Source organism: Trachypithecus francoisi, unplaced genomic scaffold (assembly GCF_009764315.1).
Source record: "Trachypithecus francoisi isolate TF-2019V2 unplaced genomic scaffold, Tfra_2.0 Lachesis_group3, whole genome shotgun sequence".
Classification (NCBI taxonomy): domain Eukaryota; kingdom Metazoa; phylum Chordata; class Mammalia; order Primates; family Cercopithecidae; genus Trachypithecus; species Trachypithecus francoisi.
Window position 1 is genome coordinate 15,318,024 of NW_022681468.1, and position 23,238 is coordinate 15,341,261.

General features: G+C 40.0%; 1 protein-coding gene across 2 annotated transcripts in view; it reads left to right on the forward strand.

Annotated features, from left to right (window-relative positions):
- Positions 1–22,900, forward strand: part of CATSPERB (cation channel sperm associated auxiliary subunit beta) — a 161,960-nt gene extending 139,060 nt beyond the window's left edge. Inside the window, exons 23-28 of one of the 2 annotated variants that reach the window (XR_004432343.1) lie at positions 9,590–9,700; positions 11,635–11,770; positions 13,511–13,611; positions 14,317–14,391; positions 15,020–15,587; positions 20,397–20,489. Coding sequence is in view for 1 of the 2 variants with exons in the window: in XM_033191569.1 (XP_033047460.1) it covers positions 9,590–9,700; positions 11,635–11,770; positions 13,511–13,611; positions 14,317–14,391; positions 20,397–20,600 (627 nt within the window). In the remaining variant the exon portion in view is untranslated. Of the gene's footprint in view, positions 1–9,589; positions 9,701–11,634; positions 11,771–13,510; positions 13,612–14,316; positions 14,392–15,019; positions 15,588–20,396 lie in introns of both variants that reach the window. The other variant, XM_033191569.1, reaches the window with a different exon arrangement.
- The last annotated feature ends 338 nt before the right edge of the window (positions 22,901–23,238 follow it).

The window sequence follows — 23,238 nt, forward strand, 5'->3', positions numbered from 1 at the left end:
GTTGAAGTGTCTTTAAAATTGCTATCCTGAGCAAAACTGTTTGGTTGCTATAAATGCTTATTTTTCTGTATTTGTTTACACATTAAATTCTTACAAAACAAAAACAAACAAAAATTTTCTTTATAAATTACCCAGACTCAGGTATTTCTTTATAGCAGTATGAGAATGGACTAATACAGAAGATATATAAACAGCCAACAAGTCCATGAAAAGATACTCAACATTTTAGTCATTAGAGATATACAAATCAAAATCACTTGCGCTATCCCTTCACAGTCATTAGAATAGCTATAATAATTGCTTTTTTAATGAAAATAATTGTTGGCGAGAATGTGGAGAATCTGAAACTCTCATGTATTTATGGCAGGAATGCAAAACGGTGCAGCTGTTATGGATATCAGTTTCAGTTTGGTGCTTCTTCAAAAAGTCAAACAGAATTACTGTATGACCCAACCATTTCACTCCTAGATATATCCAAAAGAATTGAAAACATATGTTCAAACAAAAACTTCATAGCAGCATTATTCATAATAGCCAGAAAGTGGAAACAATCAGATGCGCATTAACTGATGAATGGATAAACAAAATGTGCCATATCCATTCAGTGGTGTCAAAGGAAAATATCTTGGGCCCCCAAAATCACTAAGGAAAACTCAAGTTGGGAACTGCTTAGGGCAAACCTGCCTCCTTTTCTATTCAAAGTCACTCCTCTGCTCACTGAGATAGATTCATATCTGATTTGCCTCCTTTGGAAAGGCTAATCAGAAACTCAAAAGAACGTAACCATTTGTGTATCACTATTCTGTGACCTGGAAGCTCCCTCCCCACTGGAGTTTTGTGCCTTTGCTTTAAGTTGTCCTCCCCTTCCAGACTGAACCAATGTACTTCTTACATATATTGATTGACGTCTCATGTCTCCCTAAACGTATAAAACCAAGCTTCGCCCTGACCACCTCGGGCACATGTCGTCAGGACTTTCTGAGGCTGTGTCACGGGCACATCCTCAACCTTGGCAAAATAAACTTTCTAAATTAACTGAGACCTTTCTTAGATTTTCTAGGTTCACATTTTGGTAACCACGAAGGGATTCTGAGTGGAGATGCCCTGGACCTTTGACAAATCTCCTATCGGTGCTTGGTAGCAGCTTGAGCTAAGTTTATGACTCAAACCAATAGGACAATTTGCTGAGGTCTGAGAGCACGCCCTCCAGTGAATCCCTGATATCCCAAAACTTGGTCAAGATCTAAGGTTTATTTTGCTGTACAACTCCTCTTTTTTTTGGAGTTTTACTTGCTTCCAGTAGGAAGGCAAGTTTTTCCTGCTTCGATGACAATGGAAGGCAGGTAACTCCTTTATGGAGTTTGAGCTTACTTTCAACAGGGAAGATGAGGTTTTTTTTCTTCTGCTTCTAGGATGCTAGAGAGTAGTCTACAGCCTGAGACCTGTCAGTAGGTCAGAAACTGGTTTGGGATTCTGTCTTGCAGTTTCCTTTTAAATGACTAAAGTTAGCATTTAACAACAGCTGGTGTTCATTTCTGCTTACATTTAGAGTGCTCTGATACTTAGATAGAAATCGTATAATTTCTGTATAAATCATGTAATTTCAGCTTTATACAGCAATCATATAATTTGTGTGATAATTGTTAGTTTAGCAGCATTTTGTCCTAGCTGAAATATGGTAATAAGATTTTCAACAAAATTTTTTAAAGGAGCTCAGTGGTTAAAAGTTAGCTTAATTAAAGGGCTAACATCCAAGATGTGATGTGTGCATTTATGTGTGTATGAGTGCATGTTTGTATTTGAAAGGCCTTCATGTTTTGGGGTTTTTTGTTTGTTTTTCTCTTCTAAGACCTTGTCCTTTTTTGAGCAAAAGTTTTCTTTTTCTTTTTCTTCTCAGTCAACTGAATTCCATTTTAACCTGAAATTTTTTTTTTTTTTTTTTTTTTTTTTTTACTAAAATAGTTTGCAACAGAGGCTACTCTTGGGTGGTTTTTGTTTGTTTTTTTTTGAGACAGAGTCTCGCTCTGTCACTCAGGCTGGAGTGCAGTGGCACGATCTCTGCTCACTGCAACCTCCGCCTCCCAGGTTCACGCCATTCTCCTGCCTCAGCCTCCCGAGTAGCTAGGACTACAGGTGCCCGCAACCACGCCCGGCTAGTTTTTTGTATTTTTTTAGTAGAGACGGGGTTTCACCATGTTAACCAGGATGGTCTTGGTCTTCTGAGCTCATGATCCGCCCACCTCAGCCTCCCAAAGTGCTGGGATTAGAGGTGTGAGCCACCACGCCCAGCCTACTCTTGGGTTTTTAAGAAAGAGTAAGTTTAATTTGGCTCAAAGAAAAATAAAAGTGTCATCCTCTAGCACCATCAGATATTTTCTCTCTGTACTTTATGATGTAAATTTTTCTACTTGTTTTTCACCTGAGTTGTTTCCTTTAATGTGCAAACTTAAGGCTATTTAGCTGACAACTGCCTAGGGTTGTGAAACAGGTTAACAAGAATCTGAAAGTCTAAGGAAAAAAAGGTAGGGGGGATTTTGTGAATTTATAAAATGTACTTGCATCGGCATGCCTAATACATTTGTATATGTATTGTATTTATGTGTTGTGTACAGAATGTTTCACTACTAAAAATATATAAAAGCTCTAATTAATTGGCTTACAAAAATAAAAGCACTTAAATGAGACACTAAAAAAGCAAAGACTAGTCAAATGCTTTTTCAAGTTTATATAACTTAAGTAAAACCTATAATAAATAGCTAGCTTTAAAATTATTGGTAAAGTAATATTAGAAATGTCTTAAGAATTGCCCAGCATACATTTTTGTTTGCATTTATTAATCAAGCAATTTCATACTTATCCCTGCCAAATACTAAAAGATGTCAAAATTTGGCATAGGGGTTACAAAACTATAAACCTAGCCCAAAATAGAATGACCTCTGCTTGTATAATTTTAAATAAATAAAACATTGATATGGGTTTAATGAAAATAGGTGTATCTTGAATTTAGTAAGATTACCATAACTTCTAATCCTGTGGCTTTAGGCAGTCTGATCCACAGACAATAAGGTTTGTTTTGGGAAAGGACTGTTATCATCTTTGTTTCAAAGCTAAACTATAAACTAAGTTCCTTCCAAAGTTAGTTCATCCTATGCCCAGGAATGAACAGGTACAGCTTGCAGGTTAAGAGCAGTATGGAATCAGTTAGGTCAAATCTTTTTTTTTTTTTTTTTTGAGACAGAGTCTTGTTCTGTCACCCAGGCTGGAGTGCAGTGGCATGATCTCCACTCACTGCAAGCTCTACCTCCCAGGTTCATGCCATTCTCCTGCCTCAGCCTCCCAAGTAGCTGGGACTACAGGTGCCTGCCACCACACCTGGCTAATTTTTTGTATTTTTAGTAGAGACAGGGCTTCACCATGTTAGCCACAATGGTCTCGATTTCCTGACCTTGTGATCTGCCCACCTCAGCCTCCGAAGTACTGGGATTACAGGCGTGAGCTACCACTCCCAGCCAGTCAAATCTTTTCTCGCTGTCTCAGTTATAATTTTGCAATGGCAGTTTCATAACTTTAAATCATGACTATCACAGTTTTCATAAATAATCTAGGTAAATAATTAAAACAATTAGGTAAATGTAATGGGATAAATACTTGTAGACAAACTGGTCACAATTTAGAAAATAAAGTTAAACTAAATAATAGCTATTTCATTATTGGGTGTTTTCCAATAAATATATATTGTAAGAAAACATTCTTGCTAAAGAAAAAAAAGTGTGTCCAAAAAAATGAACAAGTTTTGTCTAATTCAAAGCTTAGTTAAAGCTTATATACAAAACAATGTGAAAGGAGCCAGGAATAAAAAAAGATGTAAAGAAAGTTATAAAAATAAAGAGGTTTTTTTTTTTAGTAAAAAAGCTTAAAGAGAAATAATTTTATATAAGAAAGAATCTTGTGTGGTAAATTTAGTCTAAAATAAAATAACTGGTTGTTTAAAAAGGAGGGAGTTTCAGAACAAATCAGAAAGTACAACCATGTCATGAATAGTCAGTATAAGTCACAACAAGAGGATTTATATATTTTAAAAAAAAACTTTTATATAATCAAGTTGTCATATTATTATTTTTGGTTTGCTTAGGGAAAAAAACTGAGACAAATTTTTAAATTAATGTCATTACATCCACGTATCTTCCTGTATGTGCTTTTAAAGTCCTTATAACATTGAGTTACAGGGCTTTAACTCCTGGGTCTAAAAAGGACACCAAGTCCTGCTAAATCTTAAACACTGACAACAATTAAAGCCTCATTTTCAGGCCCCATAGAAGATACAAATTAAAACAAACTGCATTCCTGAGACACGGGGCAGGATATTAAAACCATTCAACTCCTCAAGGCCCAGGGACTATCGCAGAAGAGGTGGGCACATAAGATTGTAAGGGCCAATTGTGAAAGATAAAATAAGTTCAGTTTCTCTATAAATTAATTATTAATGTCAAAGGCACACTGCTGCAAAACCAGTAAATGGACACCTATGTCAGATTAACAAGGTTTTCTTGAAGCATTAAAGAACTTCTTAATAAAGGTTATAAAAGGCTTATGGAAGTTATATTTTATAATCAAGATTAAATTTTATAGATTGTTTACAAAATTTTGAAAAACAAATGTAATTGGCTTCATGCTGTTTTTATTAGGGTTTCTTGTTTATAAAATTAAGTCTCAACTCAAATAATGAAGGTTTTTGCTTTGTTTGGAATGCTGGAATTATCACTTTGGTTAAATAAATGACTTTATAATGACCTATAATCCTATTTTGTAATATCAAGTATTTTAAACCTTTTATATTTGACAAACTTTTCAAGAGCAAATTATAAATTATATCTTTTTGGCCGGGTGCAGTGGCTCATGCCTGTGATCCCAGCACTTCGGGAGGCCGAGGCGGGCAGATCAGGAGGTCAGGAGATCAAGACCATCCTGGCTAACACAGTGAAACCCCGTCTCTACTAAAAATACAAAAAAAAATTAGCTGGGCATGATGGCAGGTGCCTGTAGTCCCAGCTGCTTGGGAGGCTGAGGCAGGAGAATGGCATGAACCTGGGAGGTGGAGCTTGCAGTGAGCTGAGATGGCGCCATAGCCACTCCAGCCTGGGTGACAGAGAGAGACTCTGTCTCAAAAAAAAAAAAAAAAAAAAATATGTCTTTATCTAACCTAATTAGTCCTTTAAGACATTAGTTTCCTTAAGTCCAAAAATGACATAACTTGGCTTATTTTGGTATTAAAATTATACAGGAAGCATTGTCAAATATGAAATGGTGTTTGGTTTTCTTTGGGCTGTATTTGTATACATATCTAATTGTGTTCCAAATTTATAGGAAACTCCTGTAATTCTGATATACCTTAGTGTACATTATAGTAATAATCATAATTGTTATGTTAAAATTATTGTGTGCCACAGAGGTAACAAATTTCCTTGTCAATTGTGTCTTTTAACTATGGCTGCCTTAAAACTTTTTTTCTTCCACAGACAATTGTCTTGTTTTGCCTTGTTTTAAACGCCCTTTAAAAGGTGGATTTATATGCCACGTGAGATGGCTCATGCCTGTAATCCCAGCACTTTGGGAGGCCGAGGCAGGCAGATCACAAGGTCAGGAGATTGAGACCATCCTGGCTAAAATGGTGAAATGCTGTCTCTACTAAAAATACAAAAAATTAGCTGGGCGTGGTGGCAGGTGCCTGTAGTCCCAGCCACTTGGGAGGCTGAGGCAGGAGAATGGTGTGAATCCGGGAGGTGGAGGTTGCAGTGAGCTGAGATCGTGTCACTGTACTCCAGCCTGGGTGACAGAGTAAGACTCCGTCTCAAAAAAAAAAAAAAAAAAAAAAAAAACAGGTGAATTTATAATTAGCTATAGGACTCTAACAGTTGCACTTAAATGCAGGTTTTCTGATGACTTTGGAAATTGTGACATTGGAATAAAGGAACTTTCAGAACTCTGATGGAGAGCTGAAATGTTCATGACTATCAAACAGAATAGGAGTTAACCAAATTAACTGAACCAATAGAAAACAGAAGTAATCTTTTTGACTTTTTGCTTAAAATGTTGCTGATACTTTTTTTGTTTTTCAGAGTTAAGAAAACATTTCTTTTAAGCTATTTACAGCTTTTAACAATTGAGTAAAGTATACTTTGTGAACAAAATGTGGAACCTAATTGTTTCCCTCTACCTGATTTCTCTAGAATTTGGAAACTATTTATGAGTATGCTTAATTTATGGCAATATAGTTATTTGCATAAGTGCAATAAGAATCAGTTTTCTTTTGCAATAGGACACAACTGGAGAAACTGGTTATTTTACCAAGGCTTTGACTGGAATGATGTGCTTTTCTTTAAGGAATCAAACTTGACTTATGGAGCCAATAAAGCCCTTGGGAAATTGGCCTCATAGTTTGTGTACACAGTCCCTGTACAGAGTTTCTGACCTGTCCTTAGTAAAGAATGTCACTTTCTGACAGGCACAGAAGCCCCAGGTTTATCTTGGATCCTCAAGAGGAGAGGAAATTCACCAAACTCATGGATATTTGATGGCACAAATCCATGGCTGGGCTCGGCTTTAAAAAAGTCTTATCTGGACCAGGTGTGGTGGCTCATGCCTGTAATCCCAGCACTTTAGGAGGCTGAGGCGAGTGGATCACAAAGTCAGGAGACCGAGACCATCCTGGCTACCACTGTGAAACCCCGTCTCTACTAAAAAATAAAAATAAAAATAAATAAATTAAACATAAATAAATAAGTCTTATCTGATTCCTCCTCTGGAACAAAGTTCCATCAAAGCCAAGTTAAAAGCCTATGTAAAAAATAATTATTCTTGCTGCACTATATATAAATAATTAGGCCAAGTGTAATAAAGCATACCAGTCATACCATGATTTGTCTTTAGTAAAACTGAGAAACTGGAGAGAGAAAAATTATGTTTCTAAACTACAGTAGATCTGTTGTTAGATCCTAGGCTTGCCTAATTTTTTTTCAATTTTTATTATTTTCTATATTTTAGACCAAATTCTAATTTTTCCTGACTACAAGTCTTCAAAATAATGTTTTCAATTTTTTTCCTTCTTTTTTCCCCCATTTTTCTTAATTTGGAGACACTGAAAACTAAGCTGTGCTTTCTTAAAACCCTGCGAACTGAAGCCAGACAACTTAAACTTCAGAAGAAAATAACTACAACCTATTTACATACATAAGCCACTTTCATACCTGCCTACTAATGTATGGACTTCAGAGTAATGTGGCCTATATTGATTTTTCCAGGACTGTTCTTTTTTGTTGTTGTTGTTGTTGTTTTTCTCCCTTCCTTCCCCCTATTTTCACTTCACAAGACATGAGACTTCACAATCTGCTAAAAATGAGCTTTTGGGATCTCACCATTGTATTAGTTCATTTTCATGCTGCTGATAAAGACATACCCAAGACTGGGCAATTTACAAAATAAAGAGGTTTAATTGGACTTACAGTTCCACATGGCTGGGGAGGCCTCAGAATCATGGCAGAGTTCAAAAGGCACTTCTTACATGGCAGCAGCAAAAGAAAATGAGGAGGAAGCAAAAGTGGAAACTCCTGATAAACCCATCAGATCTTGTAAGAGTTATTCGCTATCATGAGAATAGCATGGGAAAGACCAGCCCCCGTGATTCAGTGACATCCCCCTGGGTCCCTCCCGCAACACATGGGAATTCTGGGAGATGCAATTCAAGTTGAGATTTGGATGGGAACACAGCCAACCATATCACTCTGCCCCTGAGCCCTCCAAATCTCATGTCCTCACATTTCAAAACCAATCATCCCTTCCCAACAGTCCCCTAAAGTCTTAACTCATTTCAGCATTAACCCGAAAGTCCACATTACAAAGTCTCATGTGAGACAAGGCAAGTCCCTTCCACATATGAGCCTGTAAAATCAAAACAAACTAGTTACTTCCTAGATACGATGGGGTTACACATATTGGGTAAATATAGCCATTCCAAATGGGAGAAATGTGCCAAAACCAAGGGGTTATAGGACCCATGCAAGTCCAAAATCCAGCAGGGCAGTCAAATTTTAAAGATCTAAAATGATCTCCTATGACTCCAGGTCATGTTGATGCAAGAGGTTGGTTCCCATGGTCTTGGGCAGCTCCACCCCTGTGGCTTTGCAGGGTACAGCCTCCCTCCTGGCTGCTTTCATGGGCTGATGTTGAGTGTCTGAGTGTCTGCGGCTTTTCCAGGCACATAGTGCAAGGTGTCGGTGGATTTACCATTCTGGGGTCTGGAGGACGTTGGCCCTCTTCTCACAGCTCCACTAGGTAGTACCCCAGTAGGGACTCTGTGTGGGGGCTCCCACCCCACATTTCCCTTCTGCACTGCCCTAGTAGAGGTTCTCCATGAGGGCCCCACCCCTGCAGAAAACTTTTGCCTGGGCATCCAGGCGTTTCCATACATCTGAAATCGAGGCAGAAGTTCCCAAACCTCAATTCTTGACTTCTGTGCACCCACACAGCATCAATACCATGTGGAAGCTGCCAAGGCTTGGGGCTTCCACCCTCTGAAGCCACAGCCTGAGCTGTACGTTGGCCCCTTTCTGCCATAGCTGGAGCAGCTGGGACACAGGGCACCAAGCACCTAGGCTACACACAGCATGGGGACCCTGTGCCTGGCCCACAAAACCACTTTTTCCTCCTGAGCCTCTGGGCCTGTGATGGAAGGGGCTGCCATGAAGGTCTCTGACATGGTCTGGAGGCATTTTCCCCAAAGTCTTGAGGATTAACAGTAGGCTCCTTACTACTTGCAAATTTCTGCAACTGGCTTGAATTTCTCCCCAGAAAATGGGTTTTTCTTTTCTATCACATAGTCAGGATAGACTCTCTACCAAAAAAATTTTGTTTCAATCAGCCAAGTGTGGTGACGTGTGCCTGTAGTCCCAACTATAATACTAGGGAGGATGAGATGGGAGGATTGCTTGAGTCCAGGAGTTCAAGACTGCAGTGAGCTATGATTGAGCCCCTGCAGTAAAGCCTGGGCAACAGAGCAAGACATTATCTCTAATAATAATAATAATAATAATAAAATTAATTAATGGCAAAAGAGATCAAGTATAAATGACAAATGGGCAGATAGAGTGGAGATTTAAAACATCGATGTATGCTATGAAAAAAGACAAGTATGAAATAGTAGGTTTGGAGAGTGTGCAGCCCCACGTCATCAAGGCCACTCATTTTAGGTCTCCATCTGGATCCCTGCAATGGCAGGGGCCAAGAGTAGTTAGTTTGGTAGTCCTGGGATGCAGAATTCAGAATGACACAGCCTTTCTAGGTCCCATGCAACTGCACGAGGTAAACCGGCAAGTGGCTGAGTAATACTCAGGTTCAAATTACCACACAAGGGGGCAATTAAAATTCAGAAATACTGTACTTCTATTCTTGCTTTATTATTAATGAATTGCTTTCCCCTTTTAACTTCTCAGGAATTTCGCTTACTCAGGGAATAAATATTTATTAGATATTTATCAGTTTGCAGAAATCCTGCAACACAGAAAAACAAGTCAACATCTGTTACTTCTATTTGCAGAAAACTGGTAAACTCAAACAGTGTGCTAATGTTTCCACTCGGGAGGAGTGTAACTGCACAAAGGATCAGAAGTTTTCATATGCTGTTGCTTTCTCAGATTGCAGGGAAAAAGTAAGATCATTTTTAATTACCTGAAGATAGGATACTTTCTTATCAACAAGATTTTGAAATGTGCCTTTGGGTTAAACATGAAAACTAAGACATATAAACAATGTCTTATTATGATGCAGAGCTAAATATGACACTGAGCTAGAAAGATCCAGATTTAAATGTACCTTGCAAGTTAATGAACCTCATTGGTAAAATAAAACAGTAATACCTGCACTACCTTGTCCATTCCACAGCATTCGTATAAAGACACACACTCGCCCACACCCAAACACACCCCTATGTATACGAAAGCAACTTGTAGTCTGTAAAACACTATACCAGGTTATAGTAAATATTGATTCATTTAAAACAACTTTGAGTATCTTGTATCAGGTTCTTGGAACATAGAAAGCAAAGTCATTGTAATCAAGCTCAGCCTGCTGACAGTCACAAATGAAAGATGGTATAATATGTTGGTTAAGAGAAGGCTTCTGTGTCAAATAATATTTTATTCTGTTAGTATCAAAGTTTGCATTAGAAGAGTAAAATACGCAGTTGGGGCCAGGTGCAGTGGCTCACACCTGTAATCCCAGCACTTTGGGAGGCTGAGGCAGGTGGATCACCTGAAGTCAGGAGTTCGAAACCAGTCTGACCAATATGGTGAAACCCAATCTCTACTAAAAATACAAAATTTAGCCGGGCATGGTGGCATGCACCTGTAGTACCAGCTACTCAGGAGGCTAAGACAGGAGAATTGTTTGAACCTGGGAGGCAGAGGTTGCAGTAAGCAGAGATCGCACCACTGCACTCCAGCCTGGGTGACAGAGCAGGATTCTATTTCAAAAAAAAGAAAAAAACAAATATGCAGTTGGTATATCTTTCAAACAGATCAATTTCAAAGGCCTTGTAAGACTGTATATTGAGAAACTGTTATTACACAGACTACACATATATAAAATTACATATAAGACATCTAGAGACTATATATGATACATATTTTATATATATATATATACACACATACATACAATACATTGGCATAGAGTCAGCATTCTGTAAATTATCATTATTTTATTTTTGTTTTTACTATTTTTGAGACCGAGTCTCGCTGTGTCGCCCAGACCAGAGTGCAATGGCGCGATCTCAGCTCACTGCAACCTCTGCCTCCCAGGTTTAAGTGATTCTCCTGCCTCAGCCTCTCAAGTAGCTGGGGCTACAGGCACCCACCACTATGCCCAACTAATTTTTGTATTTTTTAGTAGAGATGGGGTTTCACCATGTTGGCCAGACTGTTCTCAAACTCCTGACCTCAAGTGATCTGCCTGCCTTGGCCTCCCAAAGTGTTGGGATTACAAGTGTGAGCCATTGTATCTGGCCAGCATTCTGTAAATTATGAGGGCTGTTTTTATATACCCCCTTGCTGAACTAAAATAATGTTTTGTGAGCACTTACTATCTACTAAATGCTACTCTAAGCCTTCTCCGAGATTTGTCTCATTTAATTCGAGCCACAGAGAAGTCAGGCAATTTGCCAAAGATCACATTATTAACATGCTTTGGGGCTGGATTTAAGCTCTGACGCCAGAACCAAGTTTACAGATTGTGCCTGAAAGACTGACGGGCTGGAAAAGTGGCAAAAGGAGGGTGAGCGATCTATGCATGGCTTTCTGGGATATGATTTAGCCAAAAAAAAGTTTGAGTGACATCATAGTAAATTCCTGTGAAAAGGGCCTATAGAAGTAATGAGTTTTGTTACCACAATGTATAGACTGCCTTTGGAGTTCACATTGATTCTGCTCTAAGACATTTTCATGAGTGAAAAGGCAGAAACCCCTCACAAGCACATTTCATTGAACAGCCAAACTATTGGCAATATATCTTTTCGTTTTTTACCAGGAAATGAAGTGACTATTGACTTTTCCAAGTTTGCATTCATTCTTGGAATTTGTATTTTAGGTTCCTCGCTTTAAGTTTCCAATTACACAATATCCAGTTTCTTTGGAAATTATCAACGAGGATGGACGTGTCCCATTGGAATCTCCATATCTGGTTACTGTGACTGAAGTGAACATGAGGCAAAACTGGAAACTGAGTAGGGTTTGCTTTCATCTGTAATTATTTTATCTTATAAGTAATATTGTTACTGGTTTACAAAGATCAATGGTTTTCAAAGCCTGTTCACACAAAAGAGAGCCAGGAGTTCTTGCAAATGGATTTGGATCAGTTGGCATATTGCTGTTTACTTCTCTTTACACTGATTTCATCATCACTTCCAGTGGCCTGGATTCTATGGTAAAAGCATTTTTGAATAATTTACACTGCAAAAAAAATTGAAAGTCATTTTGTGGATTAATAGCAACAGTGGGGCCGGGCGTGGTGGCTCACGCCTGTAATCCCAGCACTTTGGGAGGCCGAGGCAGGCGGATCATGAGGTCAGGAGATCAAGACCATCCTGGCTAACACGGTGAAACCCCGTCTCTACTAAAAATACAAAAAATTAGCCAGGTGTGGTGGCGGGCGCCTGTAGTCCCAGCTACTCAGGAGGCTGAGGCAGGAGAATGGCGTGAACTCGGGAGGCAGAGCTTGCAGTGAGCTGAGAACGTGCCACTGCACTCCAGCCTGGGCAACAGAGCAAGACTCTGTCTCAAAAAAAAAAAAAAAAAAATAGCAACAGTGACTGATTGAATTTGTGCTGCATGCTGGTCTGGCGTCTCCTTTCCCTGCTGATTCAGTGTGACAGAGGGGGTTGTAAAAGGTGTGGCCAGATAATCTTTAGGATCTATCTTCTAATTCTTAAAGGTTTTATGGTAAAATAATTGAAAAGATGCAGATATATTTTAAATAAGATGTTTACCCCTATTCACTTTACCTCAAATATGTAACTTTTTGTTGCACATTTTGTGTTCACGTATGAATACTCTAAGGAGATAGGTAGGTAGGTAGAAATAATTAACTAAACAAATTTTGGTCGGCCATTAATATGTTACAAAATATCTGGGCATTTGGTATTCAGTGAGTCTTACTCTGGCCAACATATATGCATTTTTGAAATGAAAAATTCAGCAAAATAAAGTTACTAAATATTTTGCATTAACTGACATCCCCATTTTCTGTGGTGTGCTGGAAACTGTTCTTACCAGTTTTGGAGTCCTGATCATTAAATATTAAAACATTTTACAAGCTGGATGTTAAACCATTGGTAGCTTGAAATTAGCCAGGGTGAGAGTATTTACACTATGGAAATTGGAAATTACAGTCACAGCTGTTTCTTTTCGTTTAGATTCTGTGTACCTTTATACCCCTGCAACATCTAACCCCTACACTACCTGTCTAGTTTTAGAAAGGATGACAAGAAAGGCAGGAAAATCGTCAAGTAATCCCATTGTAAAACTTTACTGCCACCTTATTATAAATCGTTTACCTACCACTAAGGAGGTCCTAAGATGACCTTACTGCCAAAAACACGAAGCACATGCAGGTCAGGACTGATCCTGAGCATGGGGCTGGAAGGAAAAGGTCAGCGTGAAGGTGATCAGAAGTCTTGAACTTCTTGAGGATGCCCTCAAAGGCAATGTGAGATATTGGGCCTCAATCCCCTAAATACATCGTCTACAAAGTCAAGCAGAACTAAAAGTGTGGGATAACTTGGTCATGTTATGGAGTGAAATATTTCATTGTACCTTAATGTGCCTAACAAATTTTATATTAGTAATTGCAGATGAAATAGTAATAGTAAATTAAAAGTAATGGCAAAAACAGCAATTACTTTTGCACCAACCTGATACAAAATGAGAAAATAAGTGTGCTTAAAATATGTTTTATGTCTTTTTAGAACACACTGTGCCAGAAAAGATTAAAAAAATGAAAAAATTAGTAGAACCAATTATTGGTGCTGCAGTGTATAATCCTTCAGGTCTCAACTTAAGCATAAAGGTAATGATGGCATTGTTGTTTTTACTGTGTTGAGTTTAGATAAAACATGTATGTCTAAACTAAGATTGGTTTTAATTAGAAAGTATAGGTAATCAGGAATGGTGGGAATAACACCTTTAAAGTATATACCTTTAAAGTATATGAAGAGGGTTTATTTTTTCTCCATTTCCCTTGGTGTTATTATTTCCAAAGTTTTGAGCAGATAGGCAAGACATATTATTTAGCAAAGTGGAGAAGAAAGTGTTTCCGAAGGTGAGAGGGAAGAAATGGGCTCAGTATTATTCACCTGGATATGCACGGGGAACATGTCTTCTGGTTCCAGCTGCCCATAAAAATACATGAAGTTGGTATAATACAGAAAATTGTGAAAACCAGTCAGAATTAGGGAACATACTGAAACCACACATACGAGATTAGTCCAAAGTATTTATCAAGGCCAGATTTAGTTTTTGTCTCCTCATTCTAAAAAAAAAGAAAAGAAAAAAAAAAAAAAACAGTATCAACTATTGAATCCCTCCACTTCAATCCATCTTTTTATTTTTTTATTTTGATACATGATGTGTATGTCCGAGAGCCTTAGGAAGAGGATGGGAATCTTTTCATGCAGCATCCATAGGAACAGTGGCCCCAGGGTATATTTTTATTAATACTTAAAGGAGTGTACATGTTGATGCTGCTAACAACTGGGTGTGCTTGTTTCCACAGGGCTCTGAACTTTTCCACTTTAGAGTGACCGTCATTTCAGGAGTCACTTTTTGTAACTTAATTGAAGAATTTCAGGTAAAATGAAGGGGTGATGGCTGGGGAAAAAACAGGACAAAACCAATTCAAGAGACATTGAAGAGAAAAAATTGGCAGAATTATTGTGATGGACGAGGCTTAAAGACAGGGGATCCTGAAGGGTAGCAGTGACACTGTCAGTAGTGATGAAGCCAGGGTGCGTGATGGGTGCCAGGACTGATTGATACTGGCAGAATTTTAATAATACATATAATAATATGTGGCTGTTTTTGTTTTTGTTCCTTCTCCACCTTCCTTGTTGAGCCCAGTTTTCTGACTTTTAATGCTCTTCCTCTCACCCCTACTCCAAAGAACGTATTTCTATAACTTTTAGTTTCTAGTCTGATTATCCTCCTTATGGCTGTTTGAACTGTAATCATTGTCTTAAATATTTCAAAGGCTTTCAAGATCCAAAGAAATTGGAAACTAGAATCAGTCTTTCCCAAATCATCCCATAAAAGCGACAACTCATTTTTGCTTATTCACATAATGACATCTGTTGCCTGTGAGGCCTGGGAAGGAATAGGATTTGATAAAAATCAATTAATGAGTCATTGTCAAATGCTGATGTTACATTAACATTCTCTCTCTCTCTGTTTGTCTCTCTCTCTCTCCTGTTCTGACCCAGCTCTAAGGCCAGCCCCAATAATGGCTCTGCACTACTACAGTGGTGGGTGGCCATTGCAACAATGTAAACCTCTAAAACCCTAAGAGAAAAATTCAACCCACTAGGTAAAGAAACTAGGAAAAGAAGCATCTGTCACATAAGGAGTGTGAAGGAAAATCCCTGTTATTTTTTTCTCTCTTTTCTCATCTCTTTGGCTCAAGAGCAGCCCTGGTTGTGGGGAACAGCACAATAGCACAGAGGGCTAACATTCTCGTAGAAGCTCAGCTTTCTTTTCAGAGTACAAGGGAAAGGACCTCTAAGAGTGGAAAGCATGGAGGGACATCTCTATGAGAAGAGGGCTGGAGAAAGGGAGTCCTGATTCTTCATAGAAACTAGCACCAGGAAGAAGCTGCATATGAGCAGGGCACACCTAAAGAAAATAGCAAAGGCTTTGAAATAAAACTACAAAGTAAACATCCTCTAGTTTCTGAGCAGCTCCTGAGTGGCACAGGTACCAACCCGGAAGACACAAATAGCATAGCAACAGCTTGGAAAACTGAACTGACACTGAAACCACCACCCACAGAAGGTGAGGCATAACTTGTGAACTGAACTCAAACAGTGTGATTGATTGCTAAAAATGAACAATAGATAATCAGCGTTTTCCAGATAACTTTTAAACAAGAACCAGAGTCTCCCAACATAACATCAAAAATGTCCAGGATACAATCTGATACTATTCACCATATTTACCAGGATACAATCTGATGTTACTCACCATTATTCACCAGGATACAATCTGATATTATTCACCATATCAAGAACCAAGACAATATAATCAATTCTGAAGAGAAAAGACATCAACAAAGGACCACAAATGCAATTATCAAATATTCTAAACTAGCTGTTATAACCATGCTCCATTATGGTACAGGTAAACACTTTTGAAATAAGTAGAAAGTGATAGATTATCAGCAGAGATCTAGAAGCTACTTAAAAAGGACAAAATGGAAATTTTAGAACTAAAAACTGTAGTATCTAAATTTTAAAACTATCAAAAGGACTCAATTGCTGAATGGATATGGAACAAGAAAAAAATCAGTGAACTTGAAAGCAGGTCAGTGGAAACCCAACCTGAAGAAAAAGTATTTTAAGAAGAAGATCTTGCCTCAGGGATCTGTGTGACAGTATCGGAAGGTCTAACATTTATGTCATCAGAGTCCATGAAGAAGAGGAGAAAGAGATTGGTATGGGGAAAAAAATCCCAGCACTTTGGGAGGCCAAGGTGGGTGGATCACTTGAGCTCAGGAATTTAAGACCAACTGAGCAACATGGCAAGGCCCTGTCTACAAATACAAAAAATTAGCCAGGTGTGGAGGCACACACCTGTAGTTCCAGCTACTCTGGAGGCCAAGGTGGGAGGGTTGCTTCAGCCTGGGAGGTCGAGGCTGCAGTGAGCTGAGATCATGCCACTGCACTCCAGTCTGGGTGACAGAATGAAACCCTGTCTCAAAAAAAAAAAAAAAAGTAGAAGAAGAAAGGAAAAAAATAAAGACTGAAAAGCCTCAAGTTTGGTGAAGACATAAATTTACATATTCAAGAAGCTTAATGAGCCCTAAACAAGATAAAGATAGAGAAAACCATGCCTGAACACATCATAATCAACTACCAGAAATCAAGATGATAAAATATTGAAAGTGGTCAGAGAAAAATCACACTGTATACAAGGGTACAGTTTGAATGACTGCTGATTTCTCAACAGAAACCACAGAGGCAAAAGAAAGTTATACAACATCTTTAAAGTGTTGGGGGTGAGGGTTGGGTGGGGAGGAAGGATTGTCAATCCAGAATTCTCTACCTACTGAACATATCCTTCAGGAATAAACAATCAAGACTTTCTCAAATGAAAGAAAACTAAGAAAATCCATTGTCAGGAGAACTTCTCTTTTGAAAATGCTTAAAGAAGTTCTTCAAGCAGAAGAAAAGTGATAACAGCAGGAAACTTGAAGCTTCAGGAATGGAGGAAGAACAAAAATGGATAAAAGAAAGATAGGCAGTGACTGCACCATTAATAAAGAAAAAGAATTGTTAAGAAAATACAGAGAAAGTGTATAAAGGTTCTTGGGACTGTTGGAACCTGCTTTTGAAAGTACCCTGAAATAGGCTGGGTGTGGTGGCTCACACCTGTAATCCCAACACTTTGGGAGGTTGATGCAGGTGGATCACTTGAGCTCAGGAGTTCGAGACCAGCCTGGACAACATGATGAAATCCCATTTCTACTAAAAATACAAAAATTAGCCAGGTGTGGTAGTGCATGCCTGTAATCCCAGTTACTCGGGAGGCTGAGTCAAGAGAATTGCTTGAACCCAGGAGACAGAGATTGCAGTGAGCCAAGATCGCACCACTGCACTTCATCCAGCCTGGGTGACAGAGTGAAAAAAAAAGAAAAGAAAAAAGAAAGTACCCTGAAATAGCCAGACCTGGTGACACATGACTGCAACCTCAGCTATTTGGGAGGCCAAGGGAGGATCCTCTGAGGCCAGGAGTTTGAGGCCTCAGTCCCGTATGAACGTGTCAGTGAATAACCACTGCACTCCAGGTTGGTAACATAGCAAAGCTCCGTCAAGGAAAGAAAGGGGAGGAGAAAGGAGAATCCTGAAACAATGAAATGCAACCCATAAGCTTGGATTTTCTTTCACCCAAAATACATTATGGGGGTAACTTGAAAAAAAGAAAAAAAAAGGAGTAAGATCTGTAATTACATTGTAGTATTGTCTTAATGTTAATTTCTTAACTTTGATCATTGTACTCTGGTTATTTAAGTGAATTTTTGTGCTTAAAAATACAAATTACTTTAGGAGTAAATAGACATTGTATCTAAAACAGACTCATAATTCTGAGGTTTAACCTTTTTTAGAAATGGTGTGGAATATTTGGATGGTTGAAGAAGATTAGAAGGGAAACATTTGAAGAAAAAGTGTATTTCAGAACTTTAGAGGTAGCAGTTTAGATGGAGAATACAGAATTCAGAGGTGATAAACGTTTCTCATCTTAGACATACAATAAATGGCTTAAATAAGCAAGTGAAAAAAAAATTTTTTTTTTTTGAGACAGAGTCTCACTGTGTCGCCCAGGCTGGAGTGCAGTGGTGTGATCTTGGCTCACTGCAAGCTCCGCCTCCTGGGTTCATGCCATTCTCCTGCCTCAGCCTCCCGAGTAGCTGGGACTATAGGCACCCGCCACCACACCTGGCTAATTTTTTTGTATTTTTAGTAGAGACGGGGTCTTGCCATGTTAGCCAGGATGGTCTTGATCTCCTGACCTCATGATCTGCCTACCTCGGCCTCCCCGAAGTGCTGGGATTACAGACATGAGCCACCGCACCCAGCCACAAGTGAAATTTTTACATCATCTGGTGGAGTGACTGAAATTTCATTAGGTAGAAATGGATAAGGAAGGCATTCTGTATGGAGAGACCAGGTACAGATATGGGAAAGTGATTCAGGATTTTTCTTGGCCTCTTTACCAACCGGGGACCTCCACAGCTGGTGACACCCTCCACCTGGGCCTTGCTCAGCCCTGAGCCTGCTGCTGGAGGCACCCTGCCCACTTGTCCCACCTGTGTTGTAGCTTGTACCCATGTTCTTGTCCTGCATCCAAGTATAATGAGGATACACTGACAATTGAAGAGTGAGGAGGGCAGAGAATAATTTTATTGAGTGATGGAACAGCTCTCAGCAGAGAGGGGACATAGAGGGTGGTCCCTCACCCCTGCAGTCAGGTGGTTTCTTTGCCAGTGTGGCTGAGTCTGGGGCCTTTATGGGCTCAGAATAGGGGAGAGCGTGCTGATTGGCTTATGAGTATGCAAAGAAAGGCTAAAGCGAAGTCACCACTCAAAGGTGGGCACAGCAGTGTAGAAAACCAATTAGGAAGGATAGGTATATGTAAAACAGGTGAAGGGTGGGATCAGTCAGAGGAAAGCATGCCAAACAGGAACACAGGTTCTGAATTCAGTATGTGGATTTACCTGGGACTGCCTTCAGCTTGAAGGTCAGGTTTCACCAGGGACCCGCCCTATCTGCCTAGGCATTTGACTGCCTCCTATCACTGTCAAAAGCATAAAGTTTGCTTTTTGAATAGCTCAAATCCACATGGCTGGAATATAAGGTTATTTAGAAGAAAACCAGGTAGCTTAGGGTCCTGTCATGGAAAGCTTTGAATGTCAGAGTGAAAGCTTTAGAGCATTCCTGTCAACAATGAAAAGCTATTAAACATTTTTTGGAAAAAGGTGTTTATACACAGACTGGTGTTTTATACAAAGATAAATCTGGCAATGTTAGGATGTCAACATGGACTGGTGGCCTGGGAAGGAGGCTACTAGAGTAGCCTATTTATGAAAAGTGGCACAATAATCACAGTAGCAGTACTGAAAGAATGGAAAGAATGAATGTGAGGGGAATTCAGAGAATTGGTAGCATGGGAGGGACTGTTTCTAAGAAACCAGCTACCTCCTTGGGTCACTGGGAGGATGGCCGTACCTTTAACTTGAGCTAGGCCTTACAGCAGCACATCATCCTTTTTCTTGTCCTTTGCACTTTCCCACATTCCCTACTGTCCTAGTTCCACTCATCAGCATGTTCTTCTCCCACAAAAGATGATCTGGCTTCCTGCTTCACAAAGGAAACATAAGCCTGGGCTTGAACCCCCTACTCTCTTTATGCCCCACTTCTATATTTAACATACAATGACCCCACCCTTGCCTCACATCTCAGAGAAGAAGACATCACTGTCCCTCTCTGTCAATAATCCTATCTCTCCTCCAGAAATTTACTTGCTTCTGTTAATTAGCTATTCATGCAGATGAAACATTTTGAATACATAAAAAGTTTCCTATACTGGCAGCACCTACAAAGAGGATTTTCTAAAGAGGTGGTAGCTTGAAAGAGCACAGACATAGGCCTCTACCTGGAATGTTCCTTTATCTCCTTCTCTTCTGTGAACCCACTTATTCGTCACGATCCAGCTCAGAAAGCGCATTCCCTGACTGCCCTAGGCAGGTAGGCATTCCCTCCTCCCCGTTCCCACAGCTCTTTGCCCATTCCTCTGTGACTGAACAGAGAATGTTCTGCTGTGTAAGCATTTTATCTGCCTCCTTCCACCGTTAAAGACAGGGTAAAGGCATAGGATAATACATGGACTTCTTAGCCCCTATTTATTGTAGGCAAATTGTTACTTGTTCAATTGTCAAGAGACTGTTTCCAAGATTTGTGGATGCTGAATGTCTTTGTAACTCTGGGCAGCATTTTGCTCTCCGATTAATTGTGGGGACCATAAAATTTTCAGTGTTTTGCATTGCTAAATTCAGAAAGCTTAAAGACTTTGCTTTTTCTGTTGCAGATTTATGTTGATGAGGCACCACTGCCATTCCCAGGACACACGCTTATTGCCGTGGCAACAGCGGTAGTGCTAGGGGGATTAATTTTTATGGCATTTATGTTTCAACTGCATGGCATCCATCCGTGGAGGACATTCCAAAGCTGGATTAGAAGAAAACAAGTGAAGTTTTCAAGTATCACTCTCAGTGAGCTGATTCATAGATGAAAGTCTGAAGAGTGAACACATGGTCATCATAATTTCTCTTTATTTTCTAGTTTTATCATACAATTCCAAGAACAATATACTTAAATGTTAAATATGCAAGCTACATAAAATCCTACAGAATTGCCATTATAATTCAAATTGCTACTTGTCAATATATTCACCATTCCCTTTTCTTATTTTGAATACATAGAAAATTTTTATGCCAGGGCTTATGTTGAAGATTTTCCTTGAGGTTTTTAGCAGAGTATAAAATGATAACCAACTCGACATGGAACAGGTGTTCTGTGTAGTTCACCTCTTAGTGCCTGGAGTCCATTCTGTGGGGTCAGAAGCCCTGAGCTCTGCTCCTTCCAGATAGAGTTTGAGTAGAGTGCAGTTATGCCAAGATGAGGTAGGAGTGAAGACGGCAGATCAGCAGAAGTGTTTTCAGAGCCTTGTGGGAATGAAAAAGGAAGCCATTCAAGTTTCTTCCGGCAACTTCAAAACCAGATTGTCGTACCTAGAGAGGGAAATGTGACCCCATCACTAGGGTGTTAGAAGAATGTGGTGTCTGAGCAGGGTATTGGTTTACAAACCTACATGCAGCATGGAGAATTCCAAAAGCTGTATCTCTGTGTGCTCTCAAAGTACCTGTCCCCAGGTAGTCGGAAGATGACCATAACATTCAGAGCTCAGAGCTTCATGCTCCCTGGAAAAGCTCAGGAGAGGAGCACACTGTTTTGAAACGTAAGGAAAGGAAGCATCCAATCCAGGTCTGAGACCATCTATCATTAAAATTCCTTAGAGAGGGCAGTGCAGCAAGTGGGCAAGAGAATCAGACTCCAGAGCCACACCTCCTGGGTTTGCCATTTACCAGATATGTAACCTTGGGCAAGTTAATTTATTCGTGCATGAGTTGCTTCACCTATAAAATGGGAAGATATTAACACCTACCTAATGAAACAGGAAATTTTCCTTGACCCCTTCACAGGCCTCGTGACAGGGATGCCTCACTTATTCAGCCTGCAGCTCTCAACCCCTCATGGGAGGGGAAGCATGCAGGTGAGCGGGTGTAGGAGCCAGAGTGAGCATTTTTGGGTGCCAGCAGGAGCAAAACTCCATGTAGGCCCCAAGGCAGCATCTAGGGAGGAGTAGTCATGATCCCCAAAGTCACAGAAGGCACATGTTACAGTGCTCTTTTAACTCTGCTGTCTGTGAATGGCTTAACTGTTAAACAGCTCAGTGGGCTCTCTGCCTTTTTGTGGGAGGCAGTTGCTCTTTGCCAGTGAGGGCAGAGGGTCAATGTGACAGCCTTTAGTGTCCACATCCATGGTACCCAAGCTCTTGTTCAGTATCTAGCAAAAATCAGTTTGCATGCACAAATTGAAGGGTGGTGAATGTGGAGGATTTTATTGCTGATGGAAGTGGCTCTCGACAGGAAGGGGAGTTGGAAGAGGGCTGGAGCAGGAAGGTGATCTTCCCCTGGAGCCCTGGAGTCTGGTCATCCCTGGCCAGACTCCTCTCTGAAGTAACACCATCAAACCATCCCTCTGAAGTCAAGCTGCTTGTCTCTGACGTCAGACCACAGTTTCCAATGTCCAGCTGCTTCTCTTCTTCTCCCCTTCTCTGCTCTCTGCCAGTCGGGTAATGGGTTTTTAATAGGTACAGGATTGGGGGTGGGGCAGGCCATGTGTAGTTTTGGAGAAAGCAATATGTGAGTAGAAAAACAGGAATGCATGTTCTCACTTTGGGCCATGGTTCCAAGCTTGAGGGTGGGGCTTCTCCAGGGACTCTGCCCTTTTCTGCCTAGAATTTCTCTGCCTCCTGTCCCTATCACTAACAGAGTTCTCAGGAGGATCAAATGAATGAATATGTGTAAAATGTTTAGAACAGGACCCGTTTACAGTGTGTGTGATAAGTGTTGGCTATAATTGATGCTGCTGCCCCTGCTGATGTGTTTAGCTTATAAGTAATACAGATATTTTTGTCTAATTAAAATAAGGGAGATGCACTGAACAAACACTACAGAATGTCAGATATACAAAGCAAAGTCTAAACAATCAGTTTTTGTCATGGGCAGGAATGAGGACATTCTGGGGACCTAGGAAATGAGCGTTTGTCAACTCCTCGGAGCTTCCCTTGGACCAGGGGTCTAGAGATAAGAGTATAGCACAGTGGTTAAAAGTATAGGCTCCAAAATCTAAAGCCTGGGTTTTTTTTTTCTCTTAATAAACTTTGTTTAATGTTAGAATAGTTTAAGATTTATAGAAAAGTTGTGAAGATGGTGCAGAGAGTTTCTGTGTAAAACCCAGAAAACTTTGTTACTGGGCCCTTAAGCTGTGTGCTTGGGCCCACTCCCATCCTGTGGAGTGCTTTCTTGCTTTAATAAATCTCTGCTTTCAGCCGGGTGCGGTGGCTCAAGCCTGTAATCCCAGCACTTTGGGAGGCTGAGACGGGCGGATCACGAGGTCAGGAGATCGAGACCATCCTGGCTAACACAGTGAAACCCCGTCTCTACTAAAAAATACAAAAAAAAAAAACTAGCCAGGCGAGGTGGTGGGCGCCTGTAGTCCCAGCTATTCGGGAGGCTGAGGCAGGAGAATGGCGTAAACCCGGGAGGCAGAGCTTGCAGTGAGCTGAGATCCGGCCACTGCACTCC